General features: G+C 43.6%; 1 protein-coding gene and 1 long non-coding RNA gene across 4 annotated transcripts in view; one reads left to right on the plus strand and one right to left on the minus strand.

The window, feature by feature from the left end:
• The window catches only part of LOC110359598 (uncharacterized), a 167,621-nt gene extending 154,642 nt beyond the window's left edge, over positions 1-12,979 (minus strand). The window contains exon 1 of the long non-coding RNA XR_010466116.1: positions 12,542-12,979. This is a non-coding gene — a long non-coding RNA (uncharacterized LOC110359598). The remainder of the gene's footprint in view (positions 1-12,541) is intronic.
• GLRA1 (glycine receptor alpha 1) overlaps positions 1-21,462 on the plus strand; it is a 37,653-nt gene that overhangs the window by 11,054 nt on the left and 5,137 nt on the right. For all 3 annotated transcript variants that reach the window (XM_021289239.2, XM_005503375.3, XM_065029750.1), the window contains exons 2-8: positions 4,755-4,885; positions 8,254-8,321; positions 16,685-16,908; positions 18,883-18,965; positions 19,627-19,764; positions 20,292-20,506; positions 21,163-21,309. In XM_021289239.2, coding sequence (XP_021144914.1) covers positions 4,755-4,885; positions 8,254-8,321; positions 16,685-16,908; positions 18,883-18,965; positions 19,627-19,764; positions 20,292-20,506; positions 21,163-21,309 — 1,006 coding nt within the window. The remainder of the gene's footprint in view (positions 1-4,754; positions 4,886-8,253; positions 8,322-16,684; positions 16,909-18,882; positions 18,966-19,626; positions 19,765-20,291; positions 20,507-21,162; positions 21,310-21,462) is intronic.

The following is a 21,462-nucleotide window of genomic DNA, read 5'->3' on the forward strand; positions in this document are numbered from 1 at the left end:
GCATTATTTTTTACCCTCAGAATTAATGATTAACAATTAGATTATTTGACAGGGGAATAGAGGCCCTGTGCTAATTAAATTCCTTCATCTCTCATATTCACAAAGGAATTAAAAAATATATTTTTCCGTATCAGCATTCAACCAGAACAGGCCAGTTTGTGATGTTGGATTTAATTAGATGGACAACCATGGGCACAGCCAAAAGAAAAAAATAAATAAAGGCATTAAAATATCACACAAGGGCCATATGAATGGGGGGAGGAAGAGGAAACAGCTAACTGGGGAGCTGGGAACCAAGCAAACTGACTCATCCTGACTGCAGAAGAGCCCCTTTCTAAACAAAATAACTTCTTATGAAACTACAGGATCTGTTTTGCTGAAACAAAATAATGCAGACCGAGCAAACAGCGTCTGTATAGGCTAGGAGAAACCAGTAATAGGTGTCCTGCCAAACCCGACTGCTCCATTTTAAGGAGTGCATTTCTCAGGTATCCTGAGCAGCTCGGCCATTCATCTCCACCAGCTTTCACCCTCACATGCCTGCTGATGGGCTGGATCTCCAGAGTGCTTGGTGGTGTCTGCTTACATGCCAGCATTAATATCACAAAAGGTTATGCTAATTCATTGACCCTTTGAAGAGATCCTTTCCATTGTTGTTGCTGTGATGACTGCCTGATGACTGCACTTTCTGAGCCACATACACTAGGAGCTATGACATCGACATCGCAAATAAGACACTGTCTGTCTGCTATTAAAATGCAGGATGCTCTCAGCTCAGATAACACTCTTGCACCAATGCAAACTACATCCTGCATGTTTTTGTTACATGTTTTGCCTCTTTGTTTGTTTGGAGAATGAATTTTCTCTCTGAACAACACAACCACCCACTCTAAATTTCTAGCTCTCTTCTATCATCAATAATTTTCAAATCACTTGGCAATTTCCCTCTCCTTGTCTCTGCTGGGCCAGGAAATGAACAGTCCTACGGGACTTTCAAAGGTGCTTCTTTAAGAACCAAGGTATGAAGAAAATCCCAGAAAACCCCCAAGGCAGCACACACAGCAATGGCTCAGATAGACCTGGAAGAGAGCAGAAGCTGAGAGCATTTTTGGATGTTGTCTGAGCTCAGCCACCATAGTGAAGCTCAATTATCACAACCAGAGTGACTATTTCAGAGTTGTGTTAGATGCAATCCATCCCTTCAAAGCATGGTGAGGTGGGCCAGCCTCCCTGTAGCCCCCAGAACTGTTTTCTACTATTATTCCTGAGCTAGAGAGTAGATATCCGCCTGCTGCTGGAAGGGCTTTGCTATCCACTCATCCTCTGCTTTCTTGCCTTTTCTTCTTAAATCTAGAGGGGAAGTTGTTACCAGCTAGTTTTAGGAAAGCATTTAGTAACCAAATAGAAACCCAGAACTCATCATTCCTAGGTCACCTGGGTAACAACACACAGCAGCCAAACAGAGTTTCTAAAACATAGAATCACAGAGTGGTTGGGGTTGGAAGGGAACTCTAGAGATCATCTGGTCTTACCCACCCACTAAAGCAGGTTCACCAGAGTAGATCACACAGGAATGTGTCCAGGTGGGTTTTGAATGTCTCCAGAGAAGGAGACTCCACAACCTCTCTGGGCAGCCTGTTCCAGGGCTCTGGCACTTCAAAGTAAAAGTTTCTCCTCATATTCAGATAAACCTCCCGTGCTTCAGCCTGTGCCCCTTGCCCCTCATCCTACCATTGGGCACCACTGAAAGGAGTCTGGTCCATCTTCTTGACATCCACCACTGAAATACCTATAAACATTAATTATATCCCCTCTTAGCCTTCTCTTCTCCAGGCTGAACAGACCCAGTTCTCTGAGTCTTTCCTCATAAGGAAGATGCTCCAAACACACACCAGAAGGCATGAAACCATAATGATAGTTTCAGCGCATCCCCAAAGGTGCTCACAGAAACTACTCATAGGGATGGGCATGAAGCTGCAGAAAGCAGTGGGGCTGTGGTCCTCTCTCAGATGCTTTTGGGAATCGTTTGTCTTAGGTACATCCTTCCATGTAGGAACCAAGCCCATTAAATTCATCAGAAAATGACACCCAAGAAATACCAGCAGATTCACTCATTGTAAGTGGAGGGAACATATTCAGCATGGGCTTTTACACTGGATTTATGGAAAATCCAAATGCTGGTTTCTGTGCTTTTCCACCTTTTTTTTTTTTTTTTTAAATGAATGCCAGCAAAATTGCAGTTTCTAATTATCTTTTTGCACTTAAAGCTTATTAGGTTTGTATTGCCTCTTCCCCTCTCCACCCAGGCCCCCACTTTTCCCACTTCCATATACTGCCTCCAGTCTACAGTTAATGAGAAGAAATCAGTGTATTGCACTATCTGGCATCTTGCTGCTGAAGTGGCAGGAGTCTTTGGTTACCAAGTCATTTGCTGCTTAATTGAAATCTTTTCTCTAGACTCATTGCCATGCAGACACTCTATTGGAATGCAAGTAGTCAAGCCCAGTATTGATTGTCCTCCCACTCCCAGCTTTCTTCCTCTGAGTTTGCAAATCTACTGCATCCTATTAGCCTCTTTAAAAAAAACAGGATAAAAAAAATTAAAAGCCATCACCCATTCTGCAACCCCATTTACCCCTGAAACACACTTGTTTGTCTTTGCATAGCTTGTTAGAGCAGAAGGCAAGAAATGGTGGGTGACTATAGTAAAAGCTAGATATGCATTTTGTCACATCATCTCCAAGTGTCAGCACACATCAGCCAGATCAGATGAGGTCCTGTCTGGAAGCAGATTGTGAAGATATAAAGAGTAAATTAAATCCTAGTTTTAGACTCTCACTAGAAGTGATCTGGAGTTTCTCTCAACTCTTCATTGCAGAAGTTAAACAATTTTTAACAGTTAAAACCTAGCAACCAGAGAATCCTAATGCAGTTTCAGGTTGCAGAAGCAGCCAGACTGCAGTTGTGAGTTTGCAGAACTGAAAACAGGCTTGGCAAGCTATTGCTGCCAACAGTAGGAAAGAGAATCAGTTCAATACAGGTCACTACAGACTCACAACATTGAAACTATGGCATCCGAGCCCTTCTGAATTCCGCCCATTTTTTAAGTCCCCAGAGAACTCTGTCATTCAAAATGCTCTTGTCAAGGCCTTGTCTAGATAACATTTGTGTCTAGAGTCTCAGCTCAACCTTGCATTGTATGAAGAGGTCTTTCAGGGCTGGGTCACGTGAACACCATACGATGTAACTGTCCTGAAGCTCTTCCCAATAGATTTTGCATCAGTATTTAGTACTGCTCTTCTGAAAGACAGCAGGTTTGACTACTGCAGAGTATCTTGAGACAATGTTGAAATGCAAAACTTCCCGAGGTGAGGTCCTTATACTGTGAGAGGACTCTGCGGCATTATTTGTGAGGACAGATGCAGCTACATTGTTTGTACCAGTTGTTCACATGCTTAGGCCTCTCAGCTGCTCTGCCACACTGGTTTCTCAAAGTTCCAACACAGCCTTTGTACTTAAAAAAAGTCAGGTTTTCAAAGAGTGAAGCAATGGGTCCCACTTCCCCCTAAGCAGCTTTCTTCGGCATATTATACATTTGCATTGCAGTACTGCCCGTGGGCTTCAACCAGCATCAGGCATCTGAAGCTACAGGCAGAGACAGCTCTTGCCCTAAGCACATTGCATGTCACCTATAGTTTTGGGCTTGGGTATTTTTGTTCATTTGGTTTTGGTTTCTGTTCCCCATGCCACTAATCTAGGCAATTTTACAACACATTTGCAACCTGGGAACAGATCTGTGTTCATGCAGAAGCCATATAACCATAGGAAAGGAACTGAAGTGTCTACTTCTGTCTTAGAAATCAAACCTTCCTGCAAAGTTCAGAATGAGCACCTAGTACTGTAGGTCTCTAGTTCCTGTGTAAATGGCAACAACAGAGACTTCTTAAGCCCTGCAGATTGCCCTGCAGATCTTGTGGACTCCTGTAGAGTCAGAAGGTATGTTGCCAGCCTTAGATTTTTATCTTCTACAGCTCGATGAGTAATTTCACTCTTTCTGCCCCAGAAGCCATAGAAGTCCCTAAAATATTTCATTTCTTTTCATCCTCAGCCCAACATGAGTATCATTTCAGACACCTCCAGACACCTCCCAGTTCAGAGACTGAGTTGCTGTATTCAACTCAGACTCCTGCATTGCAGGTACCGATAGCAAATGCTGGACTGACCAGCAAGGGGGAAGCAAAAATACATCTATGCCCTACAGTCCCAAAGGCTCTGCAGGAGCTGTGCAATCACATGACACTCATTTAAGCCTCAAATTCCAGATTGCTCTGATTCTGCCTGCCTTTTGGAAAATCAGGCTGTCAGACAACCAAATACGCTCCTTGCTATTTGCCATGTAATTAAGCAGTAATTGCTGCCCAAGGCTAATCTCAGAGTATATTTTTCCTGTGGAACTCAGTGCCAGAGTTCACATTTGTAATTTAGTGGCATGCCAAGGAGATATACCTAAACTCACAAAAGGATTTTCTCCACTCATCATCTCTCTTCTACTTTGGTGGCAGCTGAGATTCTGTATTCAGAGATGTTTGGGCTGGGCAAACAAATTAGCAGAGACCAGCCTCATTAGGTATTCACATGAGCACCCATCCTGCCTCACAACAGGAACGAGATGCTGACTGCTCAGTTTCTGGACCCCAAACCCTCCCCAGAATGGGATGTACACTAAAACCTCCACTTTCTTTCTACTCACACAGCCTGGCAGCCTCCAAAGAAGCTGAAGCAGCAGCACGATCTGCCCCCAAGCCCATGTCTCCTTCCGACTTCTTGGATAAGTTGATGGGGCGAACTTCAGGATATGATGCCAGGATAAGGCCAAATTTTAAAGGTATGCAAAACCCCTTGCTTTCTCACCTTGGTTTCATTTTGGGATCAAAACATGCATGCAATCCTCATTAATGCCTCCCTAACTGTATATACATGAACTGTCTTTATGTTCATATGAAATATGTATGATAATGAGAGATTTGGCACATTGATCCCTTGTAGATGTCTGGAAAGACATCTGATTTCCACTCAAGATGTAAACAACCTTGTAATACCTTTACTAAGAGATAGAAGTCAGACCTGGCCCCTCTCAGCCAGTGTCCAGCCCATTTGAATGTTCATTTCTTTCCTGCCACCAATTCCTCCTCACCCCAAGTGCCACTAGCAGTGCTACAACAGGGCTCCCAGGACCCATTAATCATATTGGTAACACTTGCCATCCAGCTTCAAGTAATAAGCTCTATGCTAGGTTTTTAAACCCAAATATAGGTGAGAACGTTAAGTCCTAGCAATCAAATAGGCAGCAGAAAACACTACTGTTTTTATCCAAACCACAAAGAGTTAAAAAAATAAAAACCTGTAAACCTCCCTACCTCTAAATTATGCACACACACAAAAGAAATTAAACTTTAATATTTAATGAAATGTATACATTATCTTCCTGCTGAAGGCAGCTGTATTGCATTTTTATTTGAGATAATTTAATTTTGGTTTTATTTCAATGAACTACACCTTCCCCACAGGGCAGTTTTGCTGGCTTAGCCTCCCACACATAAATCAGGCTCCAATTTATATGGGAGGCATAGGAGGTGTTTTACAGAGCTTGGGGTTGTAGCTCTCAAAGCATGTCATTTAAATTAACTGTAGTAACTCATAAGGGCATTTTAATGGCTTAGATCTGAATGAAAATAATACCAAAGATCCATATCAGATTGATTTTTGGGGAGGGGAATATTAACAAAAAGAAGATTGCAGCTTTTCCATAAAAGCTGGAGATCCACTTTCTGAGAATAAAGCAGCAACATTTGGGCCTTGGTTTAAGTTGGAGGATGAAGTCAATAACCTGGGCAGGGCAGAGCTGAACCCAGCAGATGTGGGACAAGGGTCCTCTTGCCCAGGCTGCACACATAACCCTGCTGCTGGAACACTATATTCCTTCACAGCTGCAGAGTTGGCACATTTCAGCAGTAGGTGGGGAAGTTTCTAGAGCCTCACACAAGCTAAAAAAAAAATGAAAACAAACAACAACAACCCAACAAACACACCAAAAACCTTGCAAAGTGCTAACAGCTCCCCTTGGATGCAGCAGGAAGAGCATTGTGCCTCAGCAAGGGCTGGGCTGCCCCAAGAGTCATCTTCATGTGCACTGGGACAACCTCATCCCATACCCAGCTTCACCAGAGCATATTAGCACAGGACCAGGATGAACATGGCCAAAATCTTCAGGGATGAGCACATGCAATCATCCAGGAGGTCAGCTCAGTGTTTTCCTTACACTGTGCCCTCTGGAAGGAGAAGTCACGTGCACACGAAGGTTCTGTGTGGTTCATGAAACGGATCCAGAGAAGAAAACTATTACTCCTGAGCTCAAGAGGAGCACTACAGAAGGTATAAAATGAGTCTGACCAAATGTGTACATCACAAGCCTTTTGGATAAAATGAGTTGCTAAAGGAGGAGAAAAAAAAAAGACACCTTTTTGTACCTGATATTTTAGCTCACGCCTGTGTTTAAAAGTCTGAAACAGATTGAGCAGGATGTGAGCTGCTGTTATGCTGGCAAATGGCTGTCTGGGAACTGGTTAGACAGAAGCCTGCTCCTCATACCAAAAAACTCCCAGCTATAGAGATGATAGGTGCAATGGCTGCAATCCTACTCCTGCAGACGGCAGGCACAAAGTTTCAGATGAGGGCAAAACTGGAGAGCAGGAAAGGGAAACAAAGGGGAGAAAAATCAAATTCCAACTGCTACTTAGCAATAAGGAATTTCCACCAATTTCCACACATGAAGAAGTTTGCAGTGATTAGAGGCACAAGCCTCTCCTTAAAGCCATTCCCCACCTCTCAAGTATTTCATTTTGCAGCAGCTGCCAGACTGCAGATGTGGCCTTAGCAGACAAGCATCGCTCCCTCAGCAAGGCTGAGCCATCAGGCAGTGTTTGAAATGCAGACACCATCCTGTCTCCATAAAGGATGGGAGAATAATCTAAAAATTCACACTCACCACTCCCACAGATCTTATGTCCCCAGAAGCATCTGTCAGAGGGATGACACGAGATTAATTCCCCCAGTGTTGAAAGGGAACCATGGTTCTGGGGGCAGAGTCCTCTGCTCCCTGCCTGGGCTGCCTGTCCCCACCACACACTGGGCAGCACCAGTAGCAGGTCCTTTGGGAGCCCCCAGGGCAAAGCCCCTTTTGCTCCTTTCCTCCCCTTGTTAAGGCTCTACAGAAATCCTCTCATTCTGTGGGCAAAGCACAGGTTTGCCCAGCACCAGATACGGCTCTTGTTCCAAAATGTTCTCCAACTTTTTGCATTGTGCTGAACTGCAGCTCTTGGCATCTCTCTCGGTGTAAATGCAACATTTACACCCCAGATCTGCCAGGCAATATTGTGATAAATTTCTAGTCATGCTGATATGCCCGTGCACCAGTACCACACAAACAGACTGACCCAAATGCCCTCTAACCACAATCTTTTCATCCCTTAATCCTCACTCCTCTCCTCTGGTAGTCCCTTAACTTTTCTGATACAAGCAGGGTAAACCAAGCTTTGATCTGAAAGCAAGTGAAGCCCAGAAGCAGCATGGCCCTAGGTCTGGTAGTAACTTCTCCCAAAACAGGACAGCCAGGAAATTTCTGCTGGCAGAGCCCTGCAGTTTCCTGCCCAGCTGTGGGCCTCAGCAGACACCATCATCCCATGGGGTGCTTGCTCCTCTATCCAGACTGAGCCCTATAGCACACTCTGCTGCACTGGCTCTTCAGGAAGCACATTGTCCTAGTTCAGAACTATTTAGATTCTTTAAATGAGTATTTTAAAACTACACACCTCTAAATAATAGGGCCTTTCAATAATCTCTTGGATTTTTTCTGGGAGACACTGCTATCATGTTCTAGGTGAGCTGGCCACCCATACAGCAATGTCAAGATATGTGGAAAGCGTCCTGCCTGGCTGTGATTCCTTTTAAACAGTTCACAGAAGAGATATATAAACACTCTCCCAAACAGGGGAACAGACACAAAGCAGGAGCATTGTTTGATGTCAAACTGGCTTCAGAACCAAGACTAAACTAAACCAGGTCACCCAGACCTTATTCCCATATTTGCCCCTTAGTCACACTGTTCCCACAATAGGTTTTAATACTACAGAGTGGAAATACTTTGTCTTATAAGCACACAGTGAACCACTGTTCCGATCTCTATTTGTCATGCAGGTCCACCAGTGAATGTCAGCTGCAACATTTTCATCAACAGCTTTGGGTCGATTGCAGAAACAACGATGGTAAGTTTAAAAAAAACCAAAATCTCAGCACAGCTGCTCAGCTATTGGTTCAGCCTCATTGCACTCCCAGCAAAGGCAGCAGCACCCTTCTCTTTAGTGTGACCAGAGGAAAATATTGCCTGTAATATTGCCTGTATGTTTCCAAGTTCACCTAAGGTTTGAGTAAATTGATGGTCAGCACACAAGACTCACACTGCATGTAGCTGAAAAATCTGCATCTCTATGAAAACACTGTACAGGACAAGTATAAGGATCAGAACAGGAATCATATAGTCTTTTCTGAAGACATACCTAAGGCTCCAAGCTCAAAAACAAAGTATGTACAACTGTTTCCAGGTGCATATAAATCCAGAAGTTTGAATCCACACTTCAGTGAAGGAAAATCAGCTGAACTCAAATTCGGTCTGCACCAGATTCCCAAAGATTAAGAGAATCACTAAATGATTATTTTCTTGGAGACATATTTCTGTTAAACAATGATTTTTAGTTAAAAAAAAAAAATCAAAACCAATATTTGCAAGTGAAGGCCCACTTCAGACAAAATTAGTGAACATTGCTAAAGGCTGTATCTAATTGGCAAGACACTAGGAGCAGAGGATCACTAGAACAGGAGATAATTGCTCCATCTGAAAACTATTAAAGATTGGTTGTGACATAATCAGTGAACAGCAAAGGAAAACTCTGGAGGTACAGTGCCTCTCCTCAGTGCTAATTAAAGATAATCCAGAAATATGGTGTTTAATTACTCTTTGGTAATTCTTTTTTCTAGAAAAATGTTGAACGAAGAATGCCAGACTCGGGCTTCAGGTGCTTCATACATTTAGGCAGGATGTTATAGGATTTACACATAGATCACACTATTTGATCTGAACAAGTTACTTGTCTTGCACACCACCGTCAGAGGAGATCAACAGCTATATACCAGAGGTTGCAAGTCTCTTCTGACACTATACTATTGTTCTGGAAATGTTTGGGGTTGGGGACAGTTCAGCTCTAGCAGCAGAGTGGAGAGGAAAAAAAAAAACCCATCACCACACACCTGTTACTCCATCCAAGCATAAAGAAACACATTTCAGAGTTGGATTACAACATTTGTCAGAGCTCATAGATGTCAGAGTTGAGAAGTGTATTCATGGATTCATTTGTATGTAAAGCAAAAGAGAAAGAACTAGAATCAAAATACATGTCTATTCCTAATGTACTATTGCATTGGATACCTCCTTTGGTCCTTTGGTGTTACAGGCAATAAATACTCTGCTCCTACACAATCCAGCAGAGATGATCCACAGCAGGCAAGGGAGACGGGCAGGCCCACACAGGACCCTCCGCAATGTGCAGAGCGCGTTACAATGACATGTTTTTCAATCCATCTGTCCTCCACTGTGAGATGTATTGGAGCAGTCATACCAAGATGCCACAGGATCCCTGTAAGCAGGATGCTCCATAAAATTAACATAGACTAGCATGAGAGAGATGCAGTTCACCTCCAAGGCATGCTGCAGGGACTTGCTGTCCTCTCCAGATGCCACTCATTTCACAGTCTATCTTCCATAGAAAAAATTCCCATGGGAACCCGAGAGCACCCTCTGGGCACATTGCTTTGTCTAGAAATACCCAAGACAGCTCTGACAAGCTAGTCCAGATGTCAGGCTGACGCAGCATTGCACACAAGCTCATATAATGCACTTCTTTGGGGACGGCAATTCTGCTTGTAAACGCTGACGAGTACACAAACGACACAGGTACTAAAACATCTAAAAATGTGAACCTGGCAAGTTGGAGCAGACTAGGATTTGCTAACCTGGGATTTAATCTGCAGAGAAGCTGGTCTCTCCCCTCTGAATACAAACAAGCAATCAAAGATCTGTAGAGGGGAAAAGCTTTGTTTGGAGAGAGGCAGTTCAGTGCTTACCGTTAAGAAAGCAGTACTCCATCATTCACCCTTGGGATTGATGATGGTAACACTTCCCCAGCTGCTTCACTCACCAAAAGAGAAAGAGCAAGACTATGGTTCAAATCACAATCATTAGGCACTCTAAGTCTAGCCAGGTTCAGGTTCCAAATACTATGTCATCTTATATTTGGTTACTATTGCACTACTACCTGCAAGAGTCACAGGGTTTTATAGATAACACACATACAATTAGAGAAGCCTTTAAAGTATCCCCATAATGGGGCTAGTAGTTCCTACAGAAAATACCATTATTGCCATCTAAGCTTACGCTACCTGAATCTCACAGATCATAAGGTCACCATGCAGAGGATGAGAGAGATTGGAGGTGAATGCTCACTTACGGTTTGAGGCATCATGAAAGACAGAGGAAGAGGATACAGGAAAATACAAGAAAACCCCAGGCATTTTATACAGCCACTGCAGTCTACAAACCTCAGAAGTGAAGCTAAGTTGGGACCAAGAGAAGGCACTGACTTCCCAGAGTGGGGAGAAAGCTGATATCTGTTCCATAAATCTTCAAAATGAACAAGGCAAGAAAGAGTCCTAAAAATTGTTGCAAGGCTGGGGGTGGAGGGGGGAAGACAAAGTCATCTACCAAACTGGATTCCCTGAAGTAGAGCTGACTTAGAGCAAGGGAAATGAACTCTTAAGCATCCTGCAGAGCCAAACACCCAGTGTAAAAGCCTGTAGCTGTGCACATAATTGATGGGACATTTACATTAGATTGTAGCCCATAGCTTATATCCATCAACTTTGCTTACAATCATTTATGAGGACAAGGGAATCTGTGACTGGGAACACATCCCTGTGAACCCAGGTGCTTTGAGGGGAAAGATACTGCCACTGACAACAGCCACCTTCCTTCTGTCCCAAAGCATTACCACAGTAGTGCATCCAGCAGCAAGAGATTCCAGAGGACAAATGCAAGTTGCATCCAATCTATGTGCTTATTTTCATTAAAAGCACCAAATACCACCACACCCAACCACAAGCCATAAACACCTTCCCCCCAGCCACATCAGAGTAATAAACCTATAGCAGAGCTACAAATTCTTCATTAAAAAATTAAATCAGAAGTCAGGCACCTAGAGAGCAACATCTTGGTTTTAAGCTGATCAGTTTCACCAGCTTTGACTTTTCTTCGTAGCTTAGGACAACTAGTAGGATTGTCTAAGCATTTGATCTAACAAATTTCCAGCTATAACAGCAAACTTAGAGTTCGGTGATGCCCTTGCTACCCCTTCCAATGGAAGCTACAGTTTTATGGATCTCTCACTAGTTCAGGCAGTTGGGAACACTCAATGCTCAAAATGGCTGCTCCAAGTCCCATGTTTTAAGAAGGAGTAAATGAGTGTAAAGGAAAGAAAACCACAAAACAGCCAGCACAGGGTCCTCTAGATAGAGGGCATATATGCAAATTTATTTCTGCTGATTTCATGCCATCTGAAAAGAGCAAACCAAATGTAACCTTCAGGCAGCTGCAACAAAGCCACAATTGGTCTCCCAGCATCTCCTAAGGACAAGAGAAGCTGGAGGCTGCAACTGTCCAAATGTTAAATACTTGTTCAGACACATCTTCACATGAGCTTTCCAATAAGATAAAAAAATATCCCACAAGACAAACTAAGCAATTCACTCCAGCCTCACAAGCCACAGGGCAGCAGATAGCAAATATGAGTGATGAAGTGTATGGGTCATGTTTAATACTATATCCACTCAACCCAAGGTCAGTGATAGAAGTAAGTATCAATACGCAAAACCTGTAGCAAAGGCTAGGGTTTGAGCCAGTCATTTTTAAAACCAGTCATCAATCCCACAGAGATGATAAGCATGTATCAAGTCACGCAATGCAAAATGAAAAGGTTTTCACAACATCTCACAGCCTACTGCAGTTTTAATGTTAGACCTGCAGTGTTTTGGCTGCGGGTTGTCTTTGCACTGAGTGAAGGAGGTGGAAAAAAGAAATAAACAAACAAACTACAACCACATCATGAAATAAGACTGTGCAACTCAAATATAAGGACACACCAAAAAACATAACACAAGCTAAAGAACAAGAGCTTACTACTGAACTCCTAAGCTTGAAACTCAGGATGGTTGCTACTGCCCCCCCCCCAGCAGCTCCATCTGCAGTCCAAAGGAATACACTTTCTCCTCCTTTTGTAGGGAGACCCAGAAAATCTTTCTGCTCTGGGTTCCAACACAAAAAAAAGCCCACACAAACTTATTAAACACCAGGGTACTGCCCCCACCCCTCACCACATACCTGCCTTCCTCAAACAAGCTTCCTCCTCAGCAGCACCTCCAACACGGCTACTAACCCCACAACCTCTTCCCCTTGGCCCAGCTGCACGGCTTTCACACCAACCTTCAAATTGGCTACTTGGCTACAGCCCTGGCAAGGTAACGAGGTCCCTTATTAACCCTTCCAAGGTCTGTTTGCAGAGTGACGTGGTTGGGTTTTTTTTGTTTTGGTTTGGGGTTTGTTTGTTTGTTTGTTTGTTTTTTCAATCAGTCAGTTTTAATGCTCCTTTGAAGGGCAAGTTGCCTTAAAAATGTTTGTTCATTCTCTTTCTAGAGAATTAATGCAATGCGAATACAGCCCCTTGTGTTCTGCTGTCCAGGTGGGATAACAGAATCCCCTCCTGATGGAGTTCAGTCACTCCCCTGTTGTTTTCCCTTTTTTCCTACCAGCAAAAAGTAAATCTATCAAAGCTAAGTCTCTCACCAAAACTGTTCCGTGTAGAGGTTGGTCTGACAGAACGTCTGAGTCAGGAGCTGAAATTTATTGAGTTTACTGACAGTCCCCACTGCTTTTTCACAGCACCGCCTCCAGCCTGCCAGTGCTTTCATCAACTCACTCATCATCAGATGCCAAGACTGGGGTATCCTGGGAAGGAACGGTCTGAAATGATCTTCTGTTTCCCTGGCTCTTTGCAAAGCCACTAAGCAGAATTTCATTCCAGCATTATCGAATTGAACTACTTTGATCACTTTGGTTATTTTCTTCCTGCCTTGTGACATTTCCCCATCGGGACTAAAATGCTTTTTTGCCAAATTGCAAAGCTCCTGAACACCTTCACAACACCAAGTTGCTGCTCTCCACTCCTGAGCCTGCACAAGATGATCAGTGCCTGGATGTGGTTGGCATGCAAATGAGGAGTTCAAGTGACAAGGATATGGAGAAAGAGTTTGTTGGGGTTTTTTTCTGAGTCTGCAGCTCCACTAGAAACCTTTTTTTTTTTATTTGAAAGTTCACATCAGAAGTTGGTCCCTTCTGTCTGTCAGGAACAACTGTGGACTTCTTGGTGGTGCTAATTAAGATCTCATACAATAGCATGCAGGAGAAACACTGCATATCTCCAGATAGCCAATGAATGAGTGTTGTTTGGCTCATCACCTCTCATTGACTGCAATGCCTAGGCATGAAGCTTTCAACACACAGGGTGCTTTATCTGGTACAGAACACTATAACCTTTATCTCAGGCTATATCAAAGCCACAGACATACCCCATTTGCTTTCCGTGTCTTCTACTGGATCCTTGGACAGTGTCCTGTCCAGTTTACTGTCACAGTGCTTGTTTTTATGTTTATATTTGAGTAAGCATGGACACAAGAAATCTAAAAGGCTGCTCAGCATCTTCAATACCAGAGGGCAATGCAGCTGTCTGTGCTAAGGAAAAAGGCATCTGGGAGGAAACAAGTGTTCTCAGTGGCCAGACCAAGACTGTGGAATAAACCAATTGAGAAGAAAGATCTTCCTAAACATAAACATACACACAGAGGTAAAACACTAATGCCATGAAAGGGCAAAGCCAGAGAATTGCAGTCAGTGCATGTATTATATTTCTTTGTCCTTGTCTTTTTTATATCACAATGTAAATGCTCAGTTGTCTATGTTCCATAACAAAAAACACCCACTGCAAACATTTGTCTCCAAAGGAGACACACCAGAGTTGCTCACCACGCTGCTGGATATGCCCTGGATGGAGGTGGTGCAGTCTCTCACACCACACATTCAGGGCCTGCCTGGGGACTGTTCTCATGTGAGACATGAGTACAGGACACTTGGTCTCTGGAGATGAGCTGGGAAGGACCTTCTCACAGCCATCTGCTCTGAGAAGTTAATTTTCATTTGGCCTACGAACATGTAATTAAGGTCCTTCATCGTGGTGATGAACACTATGGCAGTCATTCTGTCAACAGCCTCTTATACCTGCCATCGTGGCAATGTAAACCACACTACACCTCTTTTCTCACCCTTTTCTTTCCTTTTGGCAAGTTTTGGAGCTGAAGCAGTGAATTTAGTCCAGCAACAAAGCTTATTTGTGACAACACAAGCTGCTGTAGAGAGATTGGCTCTCTTTCCCCCTCCCCTTCCAATACTCCATCAGGCTGAGAACACTTCTGGGCAGCTACCACTGAAGTTTCTTCCAAACATGAGTATAATTTGTGTTGTACATGACACAAGCCCCCAACTGGAGCTGACCTGCTAGCATCCAGTGTTATTTGTAGCTGAATAAGCAAAACAACCTTTTGCTTTTTACCTATTAGGTCAGTGACATCGATTTCCCCTGACTGCAGTGGCTGCAGATCTTTACACACAAAAAAGGGAGAACTGAAAGCACACAAATCTGTTCAGGGAGCTGCTGGATGCCATGGGAAGTGGAAAATCAGGGTTGCTTTCTTTTTTCAGGTTCTCATTACTGGGTAGTCCTGCACTAAGACCGTGGTTCCTAGCTGTCCATACCTATTCAGACTTTCCCAAGACACATTATCCAGAGTCAACACAGATGAATAATCAATTCAGCAGGACCCACTAGGACTTCTGAAGGTGACATTTGGAATATCAGGAGAATGAGTGTTACAACTCTTTTTCATGTTCAGAAGTCTACTCCTTTTAGCATCAAGTCCTTGGTCCATTTGTTGTCACAATCATTAATGCCAATAGCAGCTTCTGTGCTACAAGGATGCAGATGGCACTAAATTAATTGAAACAGGTTCTAGACCATGAGCTTGGCTATGAACTACCCCATCCAAAACTACCCAAGACACAATCCTCTCCAAAGCCTCCAGTGTGATTGGACTCCACAAGAGTCTCGTTTTCCTGGGCAAGAGGTTGTAGGTTCATAGGCAAGACATCATTTGAGGCAGCAACATCAGAAAGACTATTTTTCACATGCACGCTTCAACTCCACAGCTTTATGTTCTCCAAATGGAAATAACAGACCTGATGGCAGTCAGGAAGATCCCTTCAGAGGTGCCAAATGTTCTCACTGAAAGAAAGGTCCTAGTGCCTGCAGCAGGTCTTAGATACCAGCAAGCGAGTCAGACATGCTCCATTAACTGTCAGTTAATAAAAGTCTTCAAAGTACATTAATATTAAAAAGGCATCAAAAAACCCTTCATCATTATAGCAACTTTTAGTTTGGGCCAGGGCAGTGAAATTGGTTTATTATGTGCTGCTCTTCAGACACAGTCTGCCTCTTTACTTAGAAAATGCCAATTGATTTCTGGACATGAAGCTTTTATCCCTCTCCTGATAGCTGGCATGTCCTCTCCCCACTTCAATTTGTTGGCTCGCTTTCTTATGTGAAATTCAGCAGAAAAGGGGCAATGCAGATCACCCTGGGAAGCTATTGGTCAGACAGGGAGAACAGAAATTGCCTTTAATTATCCAGGACAGCATCTGAGCTCAACCTCAGCAGCCAGCCTTGGCCTGGGGAACTCAGGGGAGCTGTAAGACACATGGTCATGAGGCAAATACCATTTTGGATAGTGCTGGGGGACTAGCTTCAATTAAAGGAAATTGCATCCCATAAAATCTGTAGCATTTATGGCATTTTGACATTAAAGACCAGAGAGCACTCACTTAGGATTAGGAGAGCAGACTTCATGCACATCCCTCCCATCTTCATGTACTCTCATCGTCCCTTCTCTGGCCTGCTTGTCTCACTGTGCCTGTTCTTTTCACAAATCTGGAACCAGAGATAGTCACAATGCAGAATCATTCAACACTGAAAGAAATTGGTTTCAAAGTCCTTAATCCTCTGCAACAGTCAACTTGCTGACACCAGCCCTTACGACCCCACAGCTGACCATCACTTCTCCAGCCCTGGGGTTCAGACTAGAGGTCTCGACACTTCACACACAGCTGGTGATTGCTGTGACAGAGGGATGGAAGGTTAGGCAGCTGCTTATGCTATGAGATAGCTGTAAGCTACAGAGCTAAAAATAATGACAGCTCCTTGAGATTTTATGCCAAGAAGGCATTGGGAAGCTTGGGAATGTATGTCTAGACATGGTTTGTTTTCAAGAATGATTTTAGTACTTGTTCCCCAGTTCTCAGGACTTTTGGCCTGCTCTGAGCACTAACTGTGTTTCTCTGCTCCCTGCTTACACCGTGCAGGATTACAGGGTGAACATCTTCCTGCGACAGCAGTGGAATGACCCACGGCTGGCATACAACGAATACCCCGATGACTCTCTGGACCTGGACCCCTCTATGCTGGACTCCATCTGGAAGCCTGATTTGTTCTTTGCTAATGAGAAAGGGGCCCATTTCCATGAGATTACCACAGACAACAAGCTTCTGAGAATCTCCAGAAATGGCAATGTCCTCTACAGCATCAGGTGAGGTGATTCGATGGGGAGAGCTCCACCAAGGTGGAGGAGGGCAAAGCCAAACTCTCACTGTTCAACCTAAAATGAGAACGTAGAAACTTTGAGCAAAGAAAAGAAATTGAGAGGTTGTAAGTGGGAGAGCATTTGATTAACAGCATCATAGCAACGTGGTGGGAAGGAACCTCCAGAGGTCTCCCATGCAACCATCTCCTGACAACTGAGAACAGTAGCTCAGGTTAGCTGTGACTTTGTCTGAAATGTTCCATGGATGGAGATCCCACAGCCTTTGTGGGCAGCCTGTGCCAATGTTTCATCCTTCTATTCTTCTTTGAAAAAATAAATTTAAAAAAATAATAAGAGGAAGAACTTTCCTATCTCCATCATCTCCAAATGAAAATACAGGTTTCTTTTTAAGTACATTTTCTTGTGAAAACCAAAAAGAAAGAGGACATTCATGATGGAAGGGCACAATGTATATAGTTTGCAAAAGGAGAAATAGTCTTTCCCCTAAAAACAAACAAAAAAAAATCCATCCAAAGTGCACTGCCAGTTTTCTCACTGGCTCTTTGCTCCTCCTATTTGCAGTAGTGAAACTGTAATCAAGGAACTTACAAGAAGGTGGACTTTGTCCCATGGACCCAGAACTCAGCATGTGCAGCACCGGGTTCACCCAAAATCACCCCTGAGCACACATTTGTCCAACACGCGCTCAGCATCTCACAGCCTGGTTGCAGCCACAGTCAACCCTGTTTCACATCTGTTAGATATTTACAGTAAAGCCTTCTCAAGTGGTTCGTCTGAAGACCTAATTGAAAGCTTATCTCTCTGATTGATCAGGGATGGGTCCCCTGCCAGAGATGTGATGAGAAAAACAAAGTGGGCAAAGGCTAGTTGTGACTCTCTTCTACTAAGGTGTTTCTTAAATACAGAAAACACAGCTGTTTTCATAAAAAAAGGAACTTGAACAGGTCAATTCTTTCCACTGTCAGGTCTTCTGTCCCAACATGCCTCGAAACTCAAGCAAAGAATTTTGTCCACCATAATGATTTAAGTTAAAATATCTTTCCCTCCTACTAAGTATCTTGTAGGTCTGATGATAGAAAAATTCAACTTCTGACTTCTGTCTCCCAGGAAATTCCATTATTTCTACATCAAGGCAAAAAGCTGAAAAATCTAAACACTTCAGGGCACAACATTTTCAGCATTATCAAACCAAATAACACAAGCCTAACTCTCTGAATCAAATAATTTAGTATCAACTTATTGAAGCAAACAAACATTTTGAGCATAGATCATGGCATAGGGCAGCACAGCAACACCACAGAAAATACAGCCTGCGCTTAGTGCAAAATGGAGCTTCAGAAACAAAAGTAGAGTTCTCAAGAGGCACAGCAGGATTTCAGGAAGATAGAGAGATTCACATTGACTTACCACAGGGCATTTTCCCTGCAGAAGATACTACAAGAGTCCTTCTTTTCCCCCACAGCAACATGTGATCTTGACCAACCTCTTTTTTCTTTTTAACTCCTGGCTCAGAAATATTCTGTTCAAATATTTCGAAACAGTCCCAGTGTCTAGAAATGCATCTGGGGTGTCCAGAGGATGGGTTTGGGCTTGCTGCTCATCCAGACTGCTGTGAACATGAGGCAAGACCTAAAAACAGAAGCAGCAAAACTGTTTGGTGTGGGAACTCTTTGCTCTGCACAGTCCAAAACAACATTGCAGTGAAAAGCCTTTTGCAGCAGGTGACTCTGGTGGGAATTATATCACAGACCCAAACGCTCGGCATTTCTGATGCTTTCCAACACCACGTGTGAAAACACAGGCAGGGAAGCGGTTGAACGATCAGTCATTCCCCCCAGCACGCTAGTGTGTCTCAGGCAAGGTACCAGCCTGTTTGCAACATTGAATGTTCAAGGGGTTCACCCCCTCATTGGTACCACAAACCACGTGGCATTCCCTTGTGCTGTCTTCTCTCCTCAGGATCACGCTGACTCTGGCCTGCCCCATGGACCTGAAGAACTTCCCCATGGACGTACAGACATGCATCATGCAGTTAGAAAGCTGTGAGTCCTGCGCACATCTCCATTTTGGAGAGGAGACGACGTGTTTTCCCTTCCCCTTTCACCTACCATCTCCTTCCTCAGCTGCAACCCATTCCCAGTTCAGCCTTCACTGGAGACTTGCTCAAGACCCACTTGGTCAGGATTTCCCATTCACTCAGCACATGCAGCATTTCCTAGAGAAGCCGAACCTTAAAAGATCCCATGGGAGGAGCTCTGGCTTCCTTGTATTTACATTGGCCTTTCACTTTGGAGGAGAAAGGTGAAAGTGCTTTCAGTTGCAAATGGGATTTTTTCTCTCTGGATGAACATTTGCCCCTTGTACACGTTGTTTATCCCAAAGGAGGGAAAGACAATGAACAACCTCACTCAGAGAAAGAGGTCAAGTTTGAAATAATAGCAAACAGCCTAGCAGGCCAAATTAAATAAAAAATGTGATTTGCTGCAGACAATTCATTACACACAGTGCAGTGCAGGCCACTAGCCCAGCTTTTACCATATGCATAAGCAGTTCTGCCTAAACTCAGATCAAATCATTACAGCATTGCCAAGGAAGGCCAGGATAAGTCCCTGCCTCCAATCATAGCTCTCTTCTACAAATTTGTCCCTTTTCGGATAAGCATTTATTTTGTTTCACGCAGTATTTGTCCCGTCCTCTTAACAGTCGGCTACACAATGAACGATCTCATATTTGAGTGGCAAGAAAAAGGAGCCGTGCAAGTTGCTGATGGTTTGACTTTGCCTCAGTTTATCCTCAAAGAAGAAAAAGACTTGAGATACTGCACAAAGCACTACAACACAGGTCAGTGCTCTTTACCCTTAGCTGCTGGGTTCATTAGAGAGAAATTCAGGACTGTGCATCTGACAGAAGCTCTTGCTACATCTGGTGGCACTCTGGTAATACAAGCCTTGTCCTGCACAGCTAGGGATAATATATATATGTAAATACACATAGATATGTTATCAGTAAATATACACATATATAGCAAATAAAAAGCTAACAGACACAGATGTGTGGAATCCTCTTGTCCCCAGTAATATCTGCATCAGTTCAAGTGTGTTTGGTCTGGACTTCTCTCCCAGCATCTTTTATCTTTGATGCAAGGGAGCAGGCAAAATTTAACTGACGAAGGACATACTGCCAAGAACTTTCTTTGCTACGTTGATGTTGTACATTCATATTTCAGAACTGGACAACAGCTGTTAATTTCCTCCTCTAACATGACTCTGGTTCTAGGCAATGCAGGGAAAGTCCCCAAACAAGAGCTGAAAACAGGAGGCTAACCGTGCCTTATCAGTAATCTTGCATGTATCTCACATCATTCTCAGGCAAGTTCACCTGTATAGAAGCTCGTTTCCACCTGGAGAGGCAGATGGGCTATTACTTGATCCAGATGTACATCCCCAGCCTCCTTATTGTCATTCTGTCCTGGATCTCCTTCTGGATCAATATGGATGCTGCACCTGCTCGCGTTGGCCTGGGGATCACCACAGTCCTCACTATGACCACACAGAGTTCCGGTTCCCGAGCATCACTGCCCAAGGTAGGAACACACTTATCTTCGTAGGGGGGCAAAATGCACACTTTCTGGGGACAGCACATAAGTCAGTCACCACACAGATCCTCCTGCTCAACACAAGAGGCACTCTGCTGCCATCGCACTATTCTAGTTTAAGGGCAAGCAGAACAAATTCCAGTCCCCTCCTGAAAAAAAATTCAGCAGAGTTTCTATGACTAGCAGCAAAGCTTGCCCTATGATTCAGCACTTGCTGCAAGACACATCATAGCTCCCAGTAGCCAGGAGCTCTGTACCTTACAAAGCCGTGTGACCACCACACATTCTAGCTTTTTACTCACTTGACCATCATATTTTTATAATATTACTGACTTTTCTTGCAATTAAAGTCTTCTGGTATTATCAGATTGGATTACTATTTTCCTTACATATAATCAAACACAATCAAGACCTGGATAAATTAAAAACTGTGGAACTACTGCTACTTAACAGCCCAGCAGCAGCTACAGTGACCTGATAATACACTCACGTTAAATTAGCTGGATTTTGGTATCCGGTAAGAGATGTCACCTGTATCATGGCTTGATCAACTCCTTCCAAAGACTGTGAGAGTAACATGGTAAGCAAAAAGGCATTTGAGTGGAAAAAAACACCCCATCTCAGTCTCTTTCTCTGGCTCCTAGGTGTCCTATGTGAAGGCCATAGATATCTGGATGGCTGTGTGCTTGCTGTTTGTGTTCTCTGCACTTCTAGAGTACGCTGCCGTCAACTTTGTGTCCCGGCAGCACAAAGAGCTGCTCAGGTTCAGAAGGAAGAGGAGGCATCATAAGGTAATACACAAGGCATGCAAGACACAGCTGAAACCTGTCCCAGCAGAACATCACTACATGGTCAAGTGAAATGAGCCACTGGCTCCCAGGGAAGTCCTCAGTATATAGTCAGATGTTAAGGAGTGTGACACATCAAAAAGCAGGGCTACCTCA

The sequence above is a fragment of the Columba livia genome, chromosome 14 (assembly GCF_036013475.1).
Source record: "Columba livia isolate bColLiv1 breed racing homer chromosome 14, bColLiv1.pat.W.v2, whole genome shotgun sequence".
NCBI classification, from domain to species: domain Eukaryota; kingdom Metazoa; phylum Chordata; class Aves; order Columbiformes; family Columbidae; genus Columba; species Columba livia.